We start from the raw sequence: 21,957 nt of genomic DNA on the forward strand, positions 1-21,957 counted from the left end.
GCTTACAAACGGTTGCATGCAAGGCAAACGTATTTTCGCGATACCCACTGTAATGCGAAAATTACGCTTACGCGTAATTTCGCGAAATCCTTCTTCATTACGATTATGTACTTACGGCCGTAATCGTAATTACACTAATTACGCGAAATTTCGCAAAATCATAATTAAGTCATTACGCTCATCTCTAGAGGTAGCGCACGCACGCACTTTATACTGAAGGCCAAATTAAATCTTTTATACAGTAGTCGTTGAGTTCTATTAAAAGACTATTTCAAGCGTAAAATATAGAGGGACTGCAATGTAAGGCTTTGCTCACACCTGCGTTTTCAAAACTTTACCGGCATTTGCAGGAGTGATTTTTCCACGATTTCACGCGGAAAAATCACTGAACACTGCGGAGATTTTGCTGCGATCGCATCTTGCACTGAAACGCGATCGCCTGAAAATGGTGCAGGCTGCACGTTTGCCGTTTTTGGGCGATTTACGGCGATTCCCGCAAATCGCTCAAGTAAGAACAGGCCCATAGACTTTAATTACACTAGCGTTTGAGCATTTTGGCTGAAATCGTGGCAAACCGGTATAGTGTGAATGGGGCCTAAGGCTCTCTTTTATCACTGCCAGAAATCGACAGGTGGTTGGGTTAATCACTTATCTGCTATTCATTAATTACAGAAACTCCCCCTCATCCCCCCCCCCCTGTCTGCAAGGCAGCCACAGCTATGTATAACCAAAGTCTACTGAAGCTCTGTGGCCACCCCCACCTGATTGTGGCCCGCCCTAAGCTCCACGGCAAGCAGGTGGGGATGGCCACACAGCTTCAGAAGACTTCATAAGAAAAAACTGCAATGACGGCTTTGCGGAGGAGAAGGCGGAGGTTTTGTCATTAACCTGTTGCCGGCCACTTCACGCCGTGGCGTGAAGTCCTAGGGGTGGAGATTGCAGCCTATGAGCGCGCATCCCTGCTTGAATGACGCTCTGCCCACCCATCAGCTTCCCAGCGGCTATTAGATTGCGAAGAGACTGTTAAACGGCAAAACCGCTGTCTATTTACACTTGACACAGCTGTCCCCCTGAGACACACAGGAGCGATCCGCTGTCATAGGCTTAAGCCTATGACATCCGATCTCTGTCATTGGCTAGCGGGGGGAAGGAGGTGTTAAAGTAAAATAATTAAAAAAATAGTATTATTTATTTAAAAAAACAACCAAAAAAAACAAACTTAATATTTATTAAAAAACAAAACAAAACCACAACATCCTGGGAGCGATCATAGCCCACTAACAGAAATCTCTGTTGGTGGGCAGAAAAGGGGGGGGGGGAATCAATTGTGTGCTAGATTGTACGGTCCTGCAGCAAGGCCTATTGGTTGGAATACACGGGTCGATTTTGCAGCTTAATTCCGCGCCCGATTGTTTTTGGTGCATGATTCTGTAGGCGATTCTCTTATCAACCGCTTGTTTTTCTTATCTTTTTCCATTGTCCCCCGTGCAGAATCGAGCGCGGAAACGATCGGGCGGTAGATCAGATGTGTCGGAAATTATCTATCAGGCCATCTATATGGCTCAGAATCGAGCCGTGTATTCCCAGCATTTAGGCTGCAGTGGCCTAATTAGTAAAAATTGGTCGGGGGTGGGGGGGGTGTTTAGGACTGCGGTCCTTAAGTGGTTAATGAATAACGGGTGAGAACCTTATATTACAGGCTCACTGGAAGTACTCTTTAAATATATACAAAATCAGTTTTCTATTCCAGACTCCACAGCGACCCCCAAAGTATTAGCGTGACAAGTTCCGTTATCTCACCTGAGTGCAGAGCTGCTGCAGGCGTTCCGGCTCAGAATCGGAGTGGCTGGAACGCTCCGCCCTTCTAAGCTGGAGAGGCTGCGGGGGAAGGAGCGGGTGGGGCTGAGAGAAGGAGAGAAATGCAATTAATTAAGGCAAAAAATTACATTCCTGCAATTAACATCTAAGAAAGTGATTTCTCCAACCAAATGGATTTCAAATCATACATCCCGAATTCCTTCTAGCTCTGTGATTGGCTGCATCAGCTGTATTCCTGTCAGCTGGTGTAACATCACTCAATTCTATCAATTCTCCTGTTTTTCCCATGTGAATCCCTAGGAGATATTTTCTGTCAATTCAAATGAAAGCAATGCTTGGCAGAGAGAGGTGTTTCTCTCGGGGTTTTATCCCTTAAGATTTCTGACAATTTTGACATTTCAGCTGTGTCATTAATCAGCTATGTCATTATTGATGCAGAAATAACCTTTTTTATTTACTTGCGACACCAAAGTGATCTATATATTGTTTATTTGGGGATAATCTAGGCTTTCCTAGGCTAATCGTATGACCTTTGCTCTTCCCCTATTCCGCTCACCTTGCAGAGCTGGCCATGGAGTTGCGTCTGTTGCGGATCTCGCAGTAGATTTCCACCGGTGACGCCTTCCAACCCACCCTCCTCTCAGGACTGTTGGAGACGGCTCGGGAATGGTCAGAGATCCGGGGAGGAGAAGGCCTCATGGTTGGAGCCAGTATGTCGTCTGCAGGAGAGCAATAAAAGGGTGAGGCGTTCGTCGAGAGGGTTTATCCACTGAAACACTTAGTGAAAATTTCTACAAACACTCACCGTGACTGGCGCCATCAGACAACGAGCTGCACTCTGACTGGTAGGCTTCATCTGTTAAATAAATACAGAGTTAGTGATTTTCCACCTTTCTGCCATTTCTAGCAGGAAAGCAGTGGTATTGTTGGCTCTCGTTGCCACTCTAGTCATTTGATAACATTATCACATGGTCATTGTGAGAGGTGGGGCGGGGCTATCAGACTGGACCACTTGCTACTAATCTCTGCCCAGAGCAGAAGTGCTAGTATGATCTTGTAAAGCGAAGGGGTGTGGCCAAAACAAGCCAGTCTTATGGCCACTTCCACAGGATGCTATTAGCTTCCTCAGTGATTGGACATTTGGTGGAGGGAGGTGCAAAGGAAGGGGAGGCAGAGGGAAGCTGCCGTACTCTCTGCATGCAGGAAAGAGGAGGAGAGTGACAGGGGAAGTGGCAGTGTTACCATGACACATCACTGGCGCTGCACCCTTACATGCTGCGGTATCTCAGATGGCATCCAGTGATCTGTGGGATCTTCTTTCCAGCTTGATATAACAATTAACAGTACTTATGTATTATCCCATCTGGAAAGTTTTGCATGCTCCCCCAGTAAGATCTGACCATTTTTAAAAGTGGAAAGACCCAGCTTTCTGTTGCATCGGGTCCCGAGTCGGTATGATGCTCAGTTCCCAAGTTATGGGGTTTTGAAGGAGGGGTGTCCCCTGAACTAGGCTGCAGAAAGTGCAATTACAGACGTATGGGACAAACCTGACATGATTATAAGCAGCACACCCGGGAGGTCGTCTTCTTCCTTCGCAGCATAAATCGGTGTCTTCAAAACTTACGTCAAGTGTCCTGGTCTAATTACAAATGAAGGAGCAGCGCAGCTATGCACCCTCGTCTCCTCTCTGTCCTACTGGCATGGGCAGGAGACTCAATTCCACTGTGCTCTCTGCAGCAAAGTGCAGGGGACACTCATCCCCCAAACCCCTCCCTAACTTGGGAATGGGGCATCGCATTGACTTGGGACTCAGTGCAAAGGAAAGCCGGGACTTTCAGCTTTCCAAAAATGGTTAGATCTGGCTAAGGGATCAAAACAGAACTTTAATAAAAAGCTGCCAAACTTTCCAGACGGGATAATACATAAGTAGCCAATTAACTGAGCAACTGCTTTCCTGGGCATGTATTATTTCACTGCAGATGAATATAAAAGCTCATGTGACAGATTATCTGCAGAATGCCACACTGACATGCCCACTCACCGACAATGCTGTGTGGAACCCTGTGTGTAGGCCTCAGGCCCAGTTTCCTGCGCAGATTGTTGCTTTGCTCCTCGATCTCCTGTAGCCTGCGCAGAGCGTCCAGGTAGACCAGCCTCCGCTTCCTGCGCTGCTCCACAGTAAGTTCTGTGCTCTGTTCTGCGGCTACGCTCAGCTTCCGGGCCGCCTCCGCCATCTGCAGCTGCAGGGCGAAATCCCGCTCCAAACGGTCCAGCTGCACTTCCTGGGGAGGGGGTAAGAAAGCCAGAGAACAGGTCAATGAAGACTGCAGAGGTATTCCTATTGTACCTAAAAAGAAGCATTACCAGATATGACCACTAGATGGCAGCCAGCGTTTTATTATGAACTCTGGTCTAATTTCTACTAGAAAAGTTAATTCTCTCAATATACTGTATTATTTTTCTCCTGCATTTCTTTGTGCAATTTCAGGGTTTCTGCCTGTGCTTTTCCACATTTGTTTGCCGCAATCCATTGTTATTGAGAATGCGCACGTTGCGTGGAAAAAAGAATAAAGCTGTTCGATTTTAAAACCTGGAAAAACGCAGAAACAGAACGCGAACAAAAGCAAAAAAAATCTGGTTCTAAGCGAGGCATTGACTTCTATTATGACCACCATAATGTGCGTTTTTCACATGCTGCACAAAGCATGTGATTTCAGCAAGTGTGATTCCTGCCTCAATCATTTCTTTGGTGCAGAACTTAACTAAGGTGTGGTCTAAATGTTGGCAATAATGCAGAAAATCTAGGATGTGCTGCAACACCCCCCCCCCCCCCCCCCAAAAAAAAAGATACCCCGTAATTATATTGGTTACTAGCATATTTTAGTATATATGCTAGTAACCAATATAATTACGGGGTATCTTTTTTGCAAAAAGAAACAAAACAGCATTTTCTGCTGTTGAGAATACTTGTTAAGAATGTTGAGAAAAAGTATTACAGAGTGATTGTGGTTTTACGCCTCCTGCAGTGAGAACAATGAAGCCTAGCAGTTTAATGTTTCCTAGTGTCTTAAGTTATTATTACTATGTATTTATATACCACTGACATCTATAGCAGCACATTACAGGGTTCATAGTCATGTCACTGAATGTCCTCAGAGGAGCTCACAATCCAATCCTTACCATATTCATAGTCTAATGTCCTACCATATTATTATTATGTATTTATATAGCACTGATATCTATAGCAGCACATTACAGAGTACATAGTCATGTCACTGACTGTCCTCAGAGGAGCTCACAATCTAATCCTTAACATAGTCATCATCGTCTAATGTCCTACCATATTATTATTATGTATTTATATAGCACTGACATCTCCTGCAGTACATTACAGAGTACATAGTCATGTCACTGACTGTCCTCAGAGGAGCTCACAATCTAATCCTTAACATAGTCATCATCGTCTAATGTCCTACCATATTATTATTATGTATTTATATAGCACTGACATCTCCTGCAGTACATTACAGAGTACATAGTCATGTCACTGACTGTCCTCAGAGGAGCTCACAATCTAGCCGTACCATACTCAGTTATTGTCTTATGGGGGCGGCACTGACTTCTGGCTCTCGTGATTTGACAGAATGCTGCAGGGACTCACCTCTGCTCTGGTCATCGCCGCTGCGCTCATTCGGAATGCTCTCGGCCTCCTTGTGACCACCGGGGGTCTCTCGCCATACTCCAGAGGGTAATCTGCAGGTACCTGCCCAGTCAGCTCCTGTGCATGAGGGAAGGGGAAAAAAAATACTGATTAAGAGCTAATAAACATATAACCTCAATAAGGCTCCAACTTAGGGAATTGTTACGAAACATGATTATGTTAAATGAATGAGAATAAAAACAAGTTTAATACAAGTTTTGTATTAAAAAAAATAAAATTCAGATTTGGACAAAGAGGGATCTATTTTATGGTCGATCTGGCATATTGAGAAACGTATCACCTTTACTATATGTGCCACACTGTATGGCTAGTTAACCCATTGCTTTGATCTTACTGAGGATGCCTATAATAAGAGCATCCTAAACTATTTTGCCAATGTTGCCATATTATACTTCCGGAAGTTCATACACTACTGTATTAATAGTCTCTCTGGGCGTTGAGGGGTACGGGTGACACCCCACATGGTTTACTGAATATCTGTCTTTTTTGCTTATACAATAAGTAGCATAGGCAAACGCACCCTACAGCTGCCCAGAATACCCCCTCAGACCAGGGCTGGTGCAGTGTCTGGGGACAGGCACAAGTTGAGACACCAGAATATCTGCAGGTATCCTGCACCTTACAGCACTGCCTACTTTCTTTCCCCGCTACAGTTGACTTTGGATGGAGCAGCAGCGTGTGTACAGAGCATGGAGCAGCAGCGTGTGTACAGAGCATTGAGCAGCAGCGTGTGTACAGAGCATGGAGCAGCAGTGTGTGTACAGAGCATGGAGCAGCAGTGTGTGTACAGAGCATGGAGCAGCAGCGTATGTACAGAGCATGGAGCAGCAGCATGTGTACAGAGCATGGAGCAGCAGCGTGTGTACAGAGCATTGAGCAGCAGCGTGTGTACAGAGCATGGAGCAGCAGCATGTGTACAGAGCATGGAGCAGCAGCGTGTGTACAGAGCATGGAGCAGCAGCGTGTGTACAGAGCATGGAGCAGCAGCGTGTGTACAGAGCATGGAGCAGCAGCGTGTGTACAGAGCATGGAGCAGCAGCGTGTGTACAGAGCATGGAGCAGCAGCGTGTGTACAGAGCATGGAGCAGCTCTAGGGAACTTAGAGTCAGGTATGAGCCCAGCCCTGTGCCCTGCTGTGTGAAAGCTTCACTTTCCCCTTCATTACCAATGTCGGCTGTCCTCATTATTATCTGTATCCAAACTGCTCCTGATCTATCCCATTGTTAGTCGGATGGGAAATTGCATTAGGTGTACCCAGCATGATGTCCTACCACATTATACTGTGTTGTGCGTGGCTGAGGGAGACCTTTCAGGAATCCCCGCCCCCTTGAAAATCCTGGGTTTGCCCCTGAGTAGGGAGTGCTTTTTTCAAACCTATGCTTGTTCTAATTATACATGAACAGCAAACTAAAGGTCTAGTTTAATTATTGACGGGTGTAAAAGAAACTAAAAGTAGTTTAGTATTGTTATTTCATCATGATCATGTGTTAAGGAAAATTTCAGTGCTATATAGGACAATTCACATCACTAACAGTCCTCATAGGGGCTCACAACTTTATGCCACTACCTCAGTCTCGGTCAAACTGGGGGAAGCCAGCACCCAATCTTTGAAGGATTGGATTTTAGCCCCAGGCACTGAAAGGACACTTCTTCTTCAGGATAGCCACTTTTATGTTAATTTTCCTGGTTTCAGCATCAGAAACACTTCCTATAGATTGCTGTATATAAAATGGAGCCCCGCCCTCCCAGTGATGTTTAGCCTAGGACTAGATTAGATATGCGGAATTCTCCTCCCCAAAGCATTCTGGGAGAACTGGTATTCGTTTTTTTTTTTTTACTGCTTTTCGAACTCTCAGTAACCAAACATTCCGCAGTGATCACGAGACAGAACTAAAGATGTTGCCACCTGTAATAAATTTCAGAATGTAAATCCGGGTGAGGAATCAAATCACCCCACCACTAGCTTTGTGCAGCTCAATGCAGTACAAAGATATTTAGTCGTCAATCCGCCACTCCCAGTGTGCAACTGATAAAAAGGCTCACTTATACCAATCAACTTTCAAAACAAAAAATTCAAATTAATTACCCCTACTTTTAACCTTTTTTTTAACGTGTCTAATAGATTAATTTAAGAAAACTGCATAATGTAGGACTGCATAATTAATCCATTGACTTACAGCAACTGGAACTCTCCCATGGTAAAATCGTACTTAGAAACCCTTTCTATCTGCAGATTCTGCAGACGACTGCCCAATTGTGCCACTGCCATGTAGTATGAGGGCCAACAGATTTTAAATACTATGATTAGATTGTGTATTTAACCACTTAACGACCGCCTAACGCCGATAGGCGCCGGCAGGTCAAAGTGGTGTTACCTTGGGGACGTTCCATGTCAGTTCACGGAGGGTGTCTTCGTGAACCGCCTGCGAGCCTCTGATCGCGGCTCGCAGGCTAAATGTAAACACGCGGGGAAGAAATCCCCGCTGTTTACATCATACAGCGCTGCTGCGCAGCAGCGCCGTAAAGAAGATCGGCGATCCCTAGCCTCCGATTGGCCGGGGATCACCGGCATCTGATAGGCTGAAGCCGTCCTGTGCCGCTCGTAGGAAGGAGGGGAGGGAGGGAAGGGGAAGGAGGCGGAAACTCGCTTCGAAGGGGGGCTTTGAGGAGCCCCCCCGCTGAACGAAAATAACCGGCGCCGATCAGACCCCCCCCCCCCAGCAGGACATCCCCCTAGTGGGGAAAAAAGGAGGGAAGTCTGGTCGCCCTGGCTGCCTGCTGATCTGTGCTGTGGGCTGGAGAGCCCACGCTGCACAGATCAGCGCAAACAAGCCCGGTCCTTAAGTGGTTAAACTTTCATACATAGCAGTGGTAAAATTGGCCAGTCATCTGCAAATGAAAATCTGATGTGTATGGACCTTTAGGAGTAAAGTTTCACTCACCGCTTCCTGCAGGCACAGTCTCCGCAGCTCATTCACCTTCTGCCTCAGCGTCTCCTGCAGGTCTCTCTGCTTCTCCGCCAGCTCAGAAATCAGCAGGACCCTCTGCTTGGAAGAGCTGTCAAACGGGGCGCCGCCTGCGAAAGAGCAACAGAGGACACATGACGACTACGCAGGCGTTTTATCACAGCAGACGTATGCAGTGGATGCTCAGATTCCTCCTGGATCAGCCTCACGTAGATAGAATCGCAGTTAACGGATATTACTAACCGATTTTACCTGTGGTGGAGATTCCGCAAGGACCTTTCACCTCCATGTTGGGCGCTCGGCTTCTAGCGGCCGTGACGGAAGCCTACAGTGATAAGATAGAGCAGTCAGGAATGGGACGTGCTGTGCGGGCAGACAGACCTGGCACAGAATATTACAGCACGAGCAGCATGTCACAGTGGAGAAGCCTGGGGTAAGCAGAATGAATAGAACACAAGATAATTACACTCTGAGACACTGCTGGACTGCAATACCATCTATCATGCCTTTGAACTAGTCTACAGACTCACAATTCACTGAGTAGGTTTTTTGGCAAAACAGACCTGCATGCTGCATGGTCTGCCTTGTCAATAAAGCTCATTCGAATTGAAATGAGACAAGACTGAGGGATAATAGGTGACTGGGGGAGGGGAGGAAAAAGTTAAGCACCAATAAAACTTCTACTAAGTTCCCCCTCTGCCCCTCCCTGACTTCACCACCAAATGTCCCCTCTGGAGAGAAGAATAATGGCTAAACCAGAAGGACATCTGCTTTCCAGTACATGAAAAACAGACGACCCCCCCAGCTTTCCGAGAAGGGAAACGCTAAAGTTTTAGGCAATGGTTGCAGCTACTGTGAAAACATCCCACCATACTGATTTCATTCATTGACAAATTGTAAATCATGTACAGAGTGTCTTTATAGACACAATAGACACAGACCCTGAGAAGTTTGTCAGTTCCCTTACGGCATAGTCAAAAAGGGCTTTATGCTGCTTGAAAAATGATTAAACAAAAAGCACTTGTCCCCCGTGTAGCTGCAGGGCACTGAGAGGAGCAAGTGTGAAAAGCGATAAAGCATTGCTTGTTCTACAAACATTTTCTAAGATGGCCTGGCTTATTGGCACTCCTCGAAAAGATCATAAATTATTATGCATTTATATTGTCTACTTTCCTACTTTGTGTACTACCAATTAAAAAAAAAGACTGGCACTGCTCCAATCTGTACTGAACATGGCTGCTTGTCTCATTAATCTTTCTTCTCGCTCCTTCACTGTTGCTCTTCTCTGTCCAGCTCTTCATTGGATACCAATTAGATAGAGGATCCAGTTGAAAAACTCTTAACCCTAACCTACAAAGCTCTCTACAATCTCTCTCCCCTGTACATCAAAAGTGAGTTTTGAGGGAGGATCTAAAGATATCAAAGGTTGGAGAGTGACAGATGTGTTGTGGAAGTGCATTCCAGAGAAGGGGATAAGCGCGTGAGAAATCTTATACTGGTAGGTGATCAGAGGCGCCAGCAGAATAAAATTAATATAAAATTGTTAAAAATTGCAGAGAGGGAAAGTGGTGGACTTCCCCTAAATAATTAGACACCAAGGTCTGTCATCAAATCAAATGAATACATTTATTCAATAGTACCCCAAAATCTGCAACGCGTTTCGTGGGAACAGACCCACTTCTTCAGGCAATAAAACGGGGACAACAAACACTGTGAACAAAGGACAGAGGGTATTGCTATAAGATTGCCGCAAATAACAAACATACAAAAAAAAAAAAAAAATCACAAAACGATGATATAGCAATAATCACATATGAAAAATCAGGATAATGGTTATGTAATAAAAGTAGGGACTAAATCCATACGTGGCACATGAGCTAAGTGGAGTATCCAGATGTATACATAGGGGTATCAACATATGTACAGACAATAAAAGTTGATGAAATTATAATAACAATAAGTATAAAAGATAGGGACAATAACTTTATATACTATACGTTTGCTAGATCAAAAGCCATAACAATGTAAAACAGGATGATAATATATCAATGAATGAACAAAAAGAAAATAAAAAAATTGGCAATTAAATTTGTACAGATGATACAAATTTAATTGCCAATTTTTTTTATTTTATTTTGGCTGATGGTGTAATGGTTAAGGGCTCTGCCTCTGACACAGGAGACCAGGGTTCGAATCTCGGCTCTGCCTGTTCAGTAAGCCAGCACTAATTCAGTAGGAGACCTTTGGCAAGTCTCCCTTACACTGCTACTGCCAATAGAGCGCGCCCTAGTGGCTGCTGCTCTGCTCTGGCGCTTTGAGTCCGCAAGGAGAAAAGCGCAATATAAATGTTATTTGTCTATTTGTCTATTTGTCTATTTTTTTATTTTCTTTTATTGTCTGTACATATGTTGATACCCCTATGTATACATCTGGATACTCCACTTAGCTCATGTGCCACCTATGGATTTAGTCCCTACTTTTGTTACATAATCATTATCCTGATTTTTGATATATGATTATTGCTATATCATCGTTTTGTGATTTTTTTTTTTTTTGGTATGTTTGTTATTTGAGGCAATCTTATAGCAATACCCTCTGTCCTTTGTTCACAGTGTTTGTTGTCCCCGTTTTATTGCCTGAAGAAGTGGGTCTGTTCCCACGAAACGCGTTGCAGATTTTGGGGTACTATTGAATAAATGTATTCGTTTGATTTGATGACAGACCTTGGTGTCTAATTATTGAGGGGAAGTCCACCACTTTCCCTCTCGGCAATTTTTAACAATTTTATATTAATTTTATTCTGCTGGCGCCTCTGATCACCTACCAGTATACTTGAGTCCACCCCAGGTGGAGGGGTGACCCTACCCCATTTTTTCTGATCTACAGAGAGCGACTTCTTAATCCTGAGTGAGGACAGGTCTAATCTCCTCACCTGCCTATACAGTGGTTGCCTGAGCGGTAACCCATGTTTGTGAGTATAACCATCTCACTTATTCATTTCCCTTTGTATCTCTGACATACTACACCATATTGGGCTCTCGATTTCTCTCTTTTCTGTGTGAGAAATCTTGTATTCGTGAATGCAAGGAGGTAATTCGAGAGTATGACGATAAAGGGTCATGTGCAGATCTGAGGTTGCAGTTGGGTTGGCATCAGGAAACTAGTGAGGAGATGTCTAGGGGAGAGAGATTGTGGAGAGCTGTGGAGAGCTGTGTAGGTTAGGGTTAAGAGTTTGAACTGAATCCTCTGATTAACTGGTAGCCAACAAAGAGCTTGATAGAGAGGAGCAGCAGAGGAAGAGCGAGCAGAGACATGAATGAGACAAGCAACCGAGTTCAGTGCAGATTGGAGTGGTGCGAGCTTGTTAGTTGGTAAGTATGGATTGAAAGAAGTAAAAAAACATGCAGTCTGGAGAAGGCACAGGTGGTACATTGATCACTCTTCATGAATTACGTAATCCTGCCCAACTCAACCACGTGTTGAATGGTCCCCTAGTACTGCTAAAGCAAGCAGGAGTGGTGTCACAACATACCAACATAGACCATTAATCAAATAGCGTGTCATCAATCAGGGATACCAAAACACAAAAATCAGCTTCATGAAACTTCCTATTAAACAAAACCAACCAATGAAAATGTCCTGCCGCGGAGCATTCCCACACGCACCTCATACTACACATGCCACTTCAACCCAGAATCTGCAGAAATATTGATGGCAGCAGCTATAGCAAAAGCCTGGAAGCTAGCTTAGAAGTCTCTCACCACCAATCCAGGCAAATTACTGGCATCAATGATCCGCCACGAGGTTATCTTAGCTGCCAGTGATTTTACATACACCAGATGCACCTTGATAGTCAACCACATGAAGACAGGTCTACTGCAATCCGTGCTTACAGCCTCTCTATCCAGATCAACAGTGCTTCAAGCTGAGGAGCAGCTGTGAAACTTCCATGGTTGTAGCCAATAGCAGCACCCAACATGCAAGTGCAGGACTTGACTCCACCCACCAACGTATTGCACCTTGCCCCTTGTGAGCTTTTTCATTAGGGTGTGCATCTACTAACTGATTAATTTCTTGCTGATTTGGGTTGTTATCAGTTCATCACAGTGCCGGACCGTACACAAGGCAATCCTAGGCAGTTGCCCAGGGCCTGGAGAAAGTCTAGGGGCCTGGCGAATGCTTGCCCCCACCAAATCTAACTAAATAAACCAGGTGACCATCTCAACTGAGCAAAAACTGCTATCTTGCCTAGGACTCCATTTTATCTTAATCCTTTTCTGGAAATGGTGACCGCTACAACCACCCACGCTCTGCCAGGGATCCATATATGTCTTATGCAACCAGATTCCAACCAGAGATATCCCGCTACACCAGATGGCATTAAAAACGTCCAAATCTTTATTCAATACATCACTGGACACACAGGTGCAAGCTCAAGCGTATCGGAGCTCTGAATGGCTCCTTAATCATAGCTATGCTCCGATACGCGTGAGCTTGCACCTGTGTGTCCAGTGATGTATTGAATAAAGATTTAGACGTTTTTTACTGCCATCTGGTGTAGCGGGATATCACCTGTAATATGTAGTACATGCAGGGGGCATAGGGTACATAACAAGATTTAACCATTAAGCAAGCTCATCCACAAGGCACCAAGGCAATTGCCTGGGGCCTAGTGGCCATCGGGGCTCAGCTCCGGCCACTCCCCCACCTCAACTTACCAAAGAGACTACAGGCAGAAGGAAATGAAGGCTAGAACCTTGCCTTGGGCCCCATTTTATCTTAATCTGTATCTGGTTTATAGCAGGCAGAGCTGGGGCACGGTCCTCCAGCAACCAAGGCTGAGACACCAAAGTGTGCCCCCCATCCTTCCCACTCCAGCCATCACACACTGATTGCTATTAGACTAAGTGGCGCCCCAGGGCCCCCAACACCGTAATCTCTAGCTTTCTGGCTAGCAATCACTGCCATGTATCCCCTTTTCTCATTTCTCTCTGCTTCAAACATAACAGGGGAATGATAGCTGGGTGAGTTGTGCTCCCCCTCCTACACTGCGCCCTGAGGCTGGAGACTCTCGGCCCTGATAGCAGGGTATAACAACAAATCATTGGTCCCCCAGAAAAACGGTTATATAGCCTACCTCTATTCAGCGTCTTCAGCATCCAGGACACCAAGGCACTCGAGAGAAGAAGAAGGACTGCAGAGTGACTGCTATAACTACACAGGCCTCCTCACACTGCTCTGCATGGCTGTCACTGGAGGATATCCCAGGAGGACCACTATATATGAGGGAGGGTTCCCTTGCCCCCTACAGCTAGAGCTCCTGATCATGACACCTCTGCTTCATAAGCTAGCTTCAGGCATTTTCACCATCCAATGGTTTCAATCAGTTTATTGTTAGCAGCACAATATGGCTTACAGGCACAAGTGTGATGTCTAAAGTTTTCATTCAACTTGGACTCTGAAATGCGCCAGGTGAGGCTTTCATATGCAAAGCAGCACAAAACAAAAACCCAGACTCCACTGATACCACAACTCCCCATCAGCCATATAAAATAGTATCTGCAGGCTAAACTAATTACCCCTAATTAGGTCAGAGTTACTTACCTATATTCATAGCTCCAAACAGTCCCCTCTTTGGGAACACTGTCCTTCCTTCTGCCTCAATTTTTCCTCTCTCAGGACTGATGTACAGATCTATGTAAATAAATATATGTATTTTATCTACTGAAAATGTGTTTAACCACTTCGCATCCAGACCATGTTTCCCACTTATGGACCAGAGCAGCTTTGACAGTTCAGCTATGTCCTTATTCAATCAGAAATAACTTTATCCGTACTGATGACGCAGAAATGAAATAATATATATATATATATATATATATATATATATATATATATATATATATATATATATATATATATATATATATATATATATATATATATATATATATATATATATATATATATATATATATATATATATATACTGAGACAAAACTAGGCTTTCATTGTATGCCATTTTGTCCCTCGAACAATTTTGTTTTCTGTGAATGTTAATGGGAAAACAATATAGAAAAAAACACACATTTCTCTGGTTTTACCAATTCCAGTTTAAAAATAAAAAGTGCTACTGTAGATAAAAAAAACCAAAAATTTTGTTTGGCTATTCTTACCGCATATCACAAAACTTAGATTATGTTCCTGTAACAATTTATGGTGAAGATATTGGATTCTGAAATAATGCAACAGAGTGTATTTTTCACTATGAACTGAGAAAATAAAAATTATTTTTAAATGGTAAAAATCAATCTCATTAGCTCAGGAAACCTATTCCCTTCACCAATTAGTGCTGCATCAGATAGTGTCAGAAATGTGCACAGGAGCAAGCCCAATCCTGCACAGCACTGCTTCTGCTACAAGACGTATATCTACTGACTCCTGGCTTAGATGAAGTCACAGTGGACGTAGATATACTGTAGTGATGGATAAAGTGGTTAATTGACTCTAAACTGTATTCCCATCCTTTAAAAAGGGATATATTTCTTATTTTCAAATGTTAATATGAAGGAAAATTAACCAGAATAGAAAGGACCAGTGTGGTTTATAGTATGCGTGACTAGGGGTGTGAAGGGGGTGTGGCAGAGGCATAGCTTAAATGCCCCTCTTTCTTATTTTAAAAAGTTGGGAGGTATGCTGTATTCGGTCACTCAGTCTACACAAAGCCGAGGCAGCCACTCCTGCAGATTTTGGAGTAAATATACAAAAAGCCTAGGATGCGCTTGAACTAAGTGGTTAGTGCCATCACCGTGCAGAATCCTGCAAATCTATCTGCATGGAGTTTGTATGATTTTCCTTTGCATTCATCAGTTTCCTCCAGGTGCTTCGTATTCCTTCCAGATCTCAAAATGTGTTTATTTTTAAACTGCCTTCCCACAAAATAGATCCTAGAAGGACTGTTTCTGGCATTTTGGTGCCCCAAGCCCATCGTAGTGCCCACCTCTCCCCACAGTAATGCCTCTAGTGCCAGTCATGCTCTCCTCCTCCCACTGGTGGTAATGCTCCATCCCAGGGCCTGTGACAAAGTACAGGAATATGTGCTGCCTGTTAGTGCCATAATAACAAGTGCCCACATCAAGTCCCTCACATGGCAAGTTCTGACACCACATTCCTCCATAACACGCTCCTCCAATGAACTTCGCCTGACTGCACCCCACAACACCCAATCCCATGCAGGCCATCAGGACTTCTCAAGAGCTGCTCCAACACTATGGAACTCCCTACCTCCCCTCCATTAAGATTTCCTAGGGTTTCCAAATGTTTAATACCTGCTATAAGTGACAGCGAGATAGGAAAAAATTAAATTAATAGTGCATTTTATTCTGGAACAAATGCACATCTTATACATAAGGATACAAATGCATTTAAACTGAACCCAAGGTGAGAGCAATATGGAGCCTGCCATATTTGTTTCCGGTTAAACAATGCCAGTTGACTGGCAGCCCTGCTCATCTATTTAGCTGCAGTAGTGTGACGTACACCAGAAACAAGCATGCAGCTAATCCAGTCAGATCTGACAATATTGTCAGAAACGCTTGATCTGCTGCATGCCTGTTCAGAGTCTGTGGCTGAAAGTATTAGAGGCAGAAGATCAGCAGGACAGCCAGGCAACTGGTATTGCTTATAAGGAAATAAATATGGCAGCCTCCATAAAACGCTTACCTCAGGTTCACTTTAAAAAAGAAAATTGTGATAGTGGTGCTTTAAATTTTGGCAATTTGAATCTGAAGGTTTATCTTACCATAAATGACACTGCTATCCTCCCTTACAACCAGCAGGGGTCTTTTACTTAGGGGGAACCCCTCGTCATCCTCGACTTGAGCTGTAACCGAGCTGTGACTGGAAGCTTGCGTTGCTAGCGGCGCTCATGTCGCGCCTCTCTCAGGCCCAGTTCTTGGTCTGTAAGCTGCCTGCACACACATGATGCAACCCTCAGCCCTTTGTCTTGCAGAATGCAGCCAGCCCTGTCCCCTGTGTCACACGGCGAAGGCTAGGAAGCTGATTCACAGAGAGATGGAGCCAGTGTGTCACTGAGGTAAACACACGTAGAAGGTATGTAACAAGTAGGGGATTGTTCCCTGTGAAGTCTGGAATCAATGCGGCACAGTCACTGTCTGTTCTTATAAGCCTCTGATCGGTCTTAGCGGCGTCCTGATCCTGGGCAAGCTCACACATCAACCAAAAAAGAAAAAGCAGAACAGCCATCTCCCAGCACCTCCCGAATTCAGACCTTCTGTCAATCATTAGCACAATACATACCATTGTTTATAGATCACCACCTACGCCTTCTTTTCAAGCTATTTCTAAAATGTAGATGCTTCAGAACTTATTACAAAACTGACGTACTCTTGCTCCAGAGAAAAGGTGTTGAAATCGCGCCTAAATATAAACCTGTAGTACATTAAGGTGTACCTGTGATTAGAAAATACAAAAAAAAGTCAGAGACGCCTTTTAGTAGAGAGAAGCCTATGGATCCAGAGGCTTCCCCCCTCCCCCTCGCCGCACCTGCACAGTAACAAGGAGCTGTTTGGACTCCGCAGAGTACAAGCAGCTCTGTGCCACTGCGCAGGCACAAACTGTGTGCAGGGGCGGACCTACCATGAAGCCACGTGAATCGTGATTCAGACGGCAAAATTTATGGGGCGGCATTTGGACAAACAGCCTGGACCACCTGACGCCTGCCTCCTCTCCGCTCTCCCGCCTGCCTTCCTGGCCCACACATTGCCCTCCTTATCCACGCACCACATTACTGGCGAGAAATCCCCAATGCCAATCAAAGCTTTGGCACGCAACCACACAATCAGGTGGTGGTGCTGGTACCAGATCGACCAATCACAGTCGCCTGCTGCTCCTTTTGCTAACTGGTGCCGATGGTTTCGTGGATGGGACCAACAGCACCGACATTGGGCAAATCACTAAAGACTAATCACTACTCAGCCAGTAGCAGTGACATCTTTCTATATTGGCACCAGTTAGCAAAATGTGCAGTGGGCCAGTCTGGTGCCAGTACACCCACCTGATTTGTCACATGCCAAAGCTTCCTCTCTGACTGGCCATGGTGATCTTTTATCAGTGGTGGGGTTTATACGGGGATATATATGATACACCCCCGCCCCCATATAAACAGATTGCTCACTGACGTATTGATTGGGGGGCTGCTGTAAACGTGCCTGACCAGCTGCCTCAGTCGAGAACCATCTAGTTTGCGTACTGCTTTAAAGCACCCCTGTGACTTTAAGAAAAAGAGAAGCCAGATACTTACCTCGGTAAGATGAAGCCTGTGGATCACCCATGTCCTCCTCGAGACCACAGCAGGACACCAGGGCCCTCTGGAAGATCAGTGGTGTGCTCCTGTCCAAGAACAGGTGAGGTCACATTATGCAGGACCAGGCCCGCTTCTAGACTTTCTACTGCCTGAAGCAAGAACTTTGGAGGATGTGCCACCCTGGAAACGCTGAATATGTATATATACTAACTAACCAACCTTCATCCATCATGTGGCTGCAAACACTTGGAGAACTGCATAAGGGTTTGATCCCTGGCAGAGTGCTACTTTAATCATATCTTGACTTGAGGGCTAACACTGGTTGGAGAACTGCATAAGGGTCCTGGGTGGCGTACGAGAGGATCCGCTGCCTGGAGACTTGGGCGCAGGATACAGCAGGTATATGGCTTATCCTGCTGCTGCACACGTTCCCGGTGGCGTTCAATACTATTCCCCCTCCAGGTCCATGTGGTTGGTGAGGAATGATGCAATTCGGCTTCCAGCAATTGCTGGAAGCCGAATCCATCAACAAGTGTTACATCATGTAAACAGTATGTTTGATGGGATGTCAACTTCAGTTGCCTAAAGCTGAATCTCTTTATGATAACAATCTCTAATCTGCATGCTAATTATCATATATACCGTATTCCATGGTCTTTGGACACAAAACGTGTTTCCACAGCATGGAGGATTTTTTTTTTTTTTTTTTTAACTTGCCAGTTCACATTGTTCCTAATCCCAAGTTATATAGACTAGAGTGTGCAATACTGTCAGTTGGTGGTGTTATTTGTCCCTCAGTATGTGCTAGACCCTTGGTTTTAAGTAACAAATACAATTTTAGATAGATGTGTGTGAGAAATATTTAAGATTAAAAATATTTGCAATGTATTTATTTGTTCCCCCTACTACTTTGTTTTGGTTCAGTTCCCCTTAAAGACATATTTTTGGGCTCAGAAATCAAAGTAGAGAAGTTAGCAACATAGCTGCAAAAAAACTGGACTTCGATTGGTTGCTCTGGCCTGTCACAGTGTCTATTAATGCAAGAAGGGCCATGAGGAGAAGATAGGACTATGCTCGACTCCTCACCTATGTACTACCGCTTGACATTTGTGGGGCCCAATGCCCATAGGGCCTGAGCACACGTGCGTTTTCTGCCTTTTTCAGGAACACATCAATGATACAGACTGATACATAGTAGTTACAGTGTTAGTTTGGTTGAAAAAAACAAAAAGACACATCTGTCCATTAAGTCCAACCAGAAAAAAACAAAGAAATTAAAAAAACAAAAAACACCATCCTGAACCTGCACATACACACTGCTTAACCACTCTGCAACCGCCTAACGCAGGATGGTGGCCGCAGAGTGGCTCGCTTGTTCCCCGATCACACGATATGGTGTGATCTTGTGAGGAGCGAGATTAGACGAAAGCTCGCACTAGTCCGATTGCCGTTAGTAAACAGAGCCGGCTGCAGTGATCAGCCTGCCAGCCCACAATCGGAGCTCGCAGGCTAAGTTTTTGATTCACAGGTATATATAGCGCTGCGATCTCCTGCAGCGTTGTACAGAGTATATAGTCTTGTCACTTAACTGTCCCTCAGAGGGGCTCACAATCTAATCCCTCCCATAGTCATATGTCTATGTACTGTATGCATCATGTAGTGTATGCAACGTAGTCTAGGACCAATTTAGGTGGGAGGGAGGGAAATAAGAAAAAATGTTTTTTTTAAATAAGGTCTTTTTTTATTAATTGGCCTGGTCGCTAGGGAGGTATAAACCTCTGGTCCTCAAATAGTTAAAAATATACTGGAGCGTGCAAATGTGCTCAGGACCCAAATGACCGTTAACGTTCAAGTCGAGTGACAACCTAAAGTAAGGGCCTGAGCACACTAATGCGTTTCTGTCTGCTTTTCAGCAGCACAATGTTACAAATGCTGTAAACAGATTGAAGCAGATACAAGTGAGTTAGTGTGCTCAGGCTCTACCTATAGGTTTGAAACACCGGCAGCCTCCCTGTCGGATAATGCTTAGCAGACTAATAAAAAGTTCCTGCTGAGAGCTGCGATGCCACGAACTGATAACTTACTGCACCCCCACCCCATCCCATGTCCCTCATTCCCCGTGCTTTGGCAATGCCCGTATTGAAGCTTGGTCATGCCAATAAAGCTATATTTGATTTAATTTGAGATTTCTCCTGCTCATCCCCTCCCCCCTTCATAGGACTGAGTCAGAGAGCTGAGCAGCCAGTCTGTAGGGTGACTGCACATAAACATGTCAACTGAAGCAATCACGAAATATCATTTTTATGTAGCATTTATCCCATATGTGCATACAGCATTACAAAGAACCTTTTTTACTTTAAAAACAGGTCACACAAAATATTTCTCCCTCTGTTACATATCATTTTCATAATGAAATTTAGCATTTGCATTTTTCCCTCAAGGTACTTAAACATTGCAAAGCTACTTGCAAGAATCTGTAAGCGTCTCCATTCCTCCTTTGGCCTCTGTTTTTGTTTTTTCTTTTTAAACATGTCAAGGTTATTGAAAAGTACAAGCTATTACAGTTCTGTGCAGCGCAGTACAAAGAAGCATAGAACAGCAGTTGCAAGACAAGAGATATCATACCCAGGGCCGGTCCGCCCATAAGGTGGGGCGAGGCGGGTTCCCCAGGCGGCAAATTCGGGGGGGGGGGGGGGCCTTACAGTTGCAGGGAGCGTGTGTTCCACTCTCAACACTTCCTGCAATGCTGCCCACTGTATTGTAATTTTATTTATTTATTGTATTTATTTATTGAATTTATAAAGCGCCAACATATTACGCGGCGCTGAACATTAATTTAGGTTACAGACAATATTTAGGGGTGACATACAGCAATATGACAATACAGGAATACAAGAAAACCAGATCACACACCATAGTATGAGTACCAGGTAATGCTTAGTCAGTCACTGGATGGAGCATGGAGATTAGGCAAGTTAGGTTCACTCAGATGCATAGCATGGGTTTACAGTAATGGAGGTGCATGATCAGGTAGGACACAAAAGGAGGAGGACCCTGCCCAGAGGCTTACAATCTAGAGGGAGAGGTAAGGACACGAATGGTAGGGGACCAGAGTTCAGCTATAGGTTTAGAGCACTTACGAGGGGTAGTAGGCCAGAGTGAAAAGGTGAGTTTTGAGGGCTTTCTTGAAGATGTTGAAGGAGGGGGCTGCCCTAATGGGTGGAGGTAGGGAGTTCCATAGTGTTGGAGCAGCTCTTGAGAAGTCCTGGAGGCGTGCATGGGACTGGGTGATGCGGGGGGCGGTTAGGCGAAGTTCATTGGAAGAGCGGAGTGAACGGCTAGGTGTGTACCTCTGAGTAAGATCGGAAATGTAGGTTGGACAGGTTTTGTGGACAGATTTGTAGGTCAGACACAGTATCTTGAATCTGATTCTGGACTGGATAGGAAGCCAGTGGAGGGATTCTAGAAGGGGATCTTCCGTGGTGGAGCGATGGGAGCAGTGGATAATTCTGGCTGCCGCATTCATGATGGACTGCAGTGGGGCTGTTCGGGTCATAGGGAGACCAGACAGCAGGGCATTGCAGTAGTCAAGGCGGGAAATTATGAGGGCATGGATGAGGAGTTTGGTGGTGGCAGAGGTCAGGAAAGGGCGAATCTTACAGATGTTACGAAGGTGGAAGTTGCAGGACTTTGTAAGGTTTTGGATGTGGGAAGTGAAAGAGTGCGGAGTCCAGGGTGACACCCAGACAGCGGGCTTGAGAGGTAGGGCGAATGGTAGTGTGGTTAACAGTGACATGCACATCTGGGAGGTTCGTGCATGGCCGTGGTGGGAAGATCATAAATTCCGTTTTGTCTAGATTTAGTTTCAGGAACCTAGCGGACATCCAGGAGGAGATGGCTGATAGGCAGGAGGAGACCTTGTCCATGGTAGTGGTCCATGGTGTGGAGGTAGACCTGGGTGTCATCTGCATACGGATGGATGGCATAGCAGGAAGTGACGAGTGGAACGCACGCCGGAATGCGGAAAAGGCGAGTCATCCTCGCCCGCTGCCTGATCATACTACGCTGCTGCATTTAATAGCAGGAGGGGGAGCGCAGATCAAAGGACTTAGGTGAGGGAGGGGGAG

General features: G+C 44.9%; 1 protein-coding gene across 6 annotated transcripts in view; it reads right to left on the reverse strand.

The window, feature by feature from the left end:
- Window positions 1-21,957, reverse strand: part of CCDC120 (coiled-coil domain containing 120) — an 84,099-nt gene that overhangs the window by 7,699 nt on the left and 54,443 nt on the right. For 3 of the 6 annotated variants that reach the window (XM_068248804.1, XM_068248799.1, XM_068248800.1), the window contains exons 3-9: window positions 8,749-8,830; window positions 8,482-8,615; window positions 5,480-5,596; window positions 3,860-4,100; window positions 2,624-2,674; window positions 2,375-2,537; window positions 1,801-1,902 (exon numbers count right to left, since the gene is read on the reverse strand). In XM_068248804.1, coding sequence (XP_068104905.1) covers window positions 1,801-1,902; window positions 2,375-2,537; window positions 2,624-2,674; window positions 3,860-4,100; window positions 5,480-5,596; window positions 8,482-8,615; window positions 8,749-8,794 — 854 coding nt within the window. In that variant the 5' untranslated portion in view covers window positions 8,795-8,830. Of the gene's footprint in view, window positions 1-1,800; window positions 1,903-2,374; window positions 2,538-2,623; window positions 2,675-3,859; window positions 4,101-5,479; window positions 5,597-8,481; window positions 8,616-8,748; window positions 8,831-14,109; window positions 14,200-21,957 lie in introns of all 6 variants that reach the window. The other 3 variants (XM_068248801.1, XM_068248802.1, XM_068248803.1) reach the window with 2 other exon arrangements.

Source organism: Hyperolius riggenbachi, chromosome 8 (genome assembly GCF_040937935.1).
Source record: "Hyperolius riggenbachi isolate aHypRig1 chromosome 8, aHypRig1.pri, whole genome shotgun sequence".
NCBI classification, from domain to species: domain Eukaryota; kingdom Metazoa; phylum Chordata; class Amphibia; order Anura; family Hyperoliidae; genus Hyperolius; species Hyperolius riggenbachi.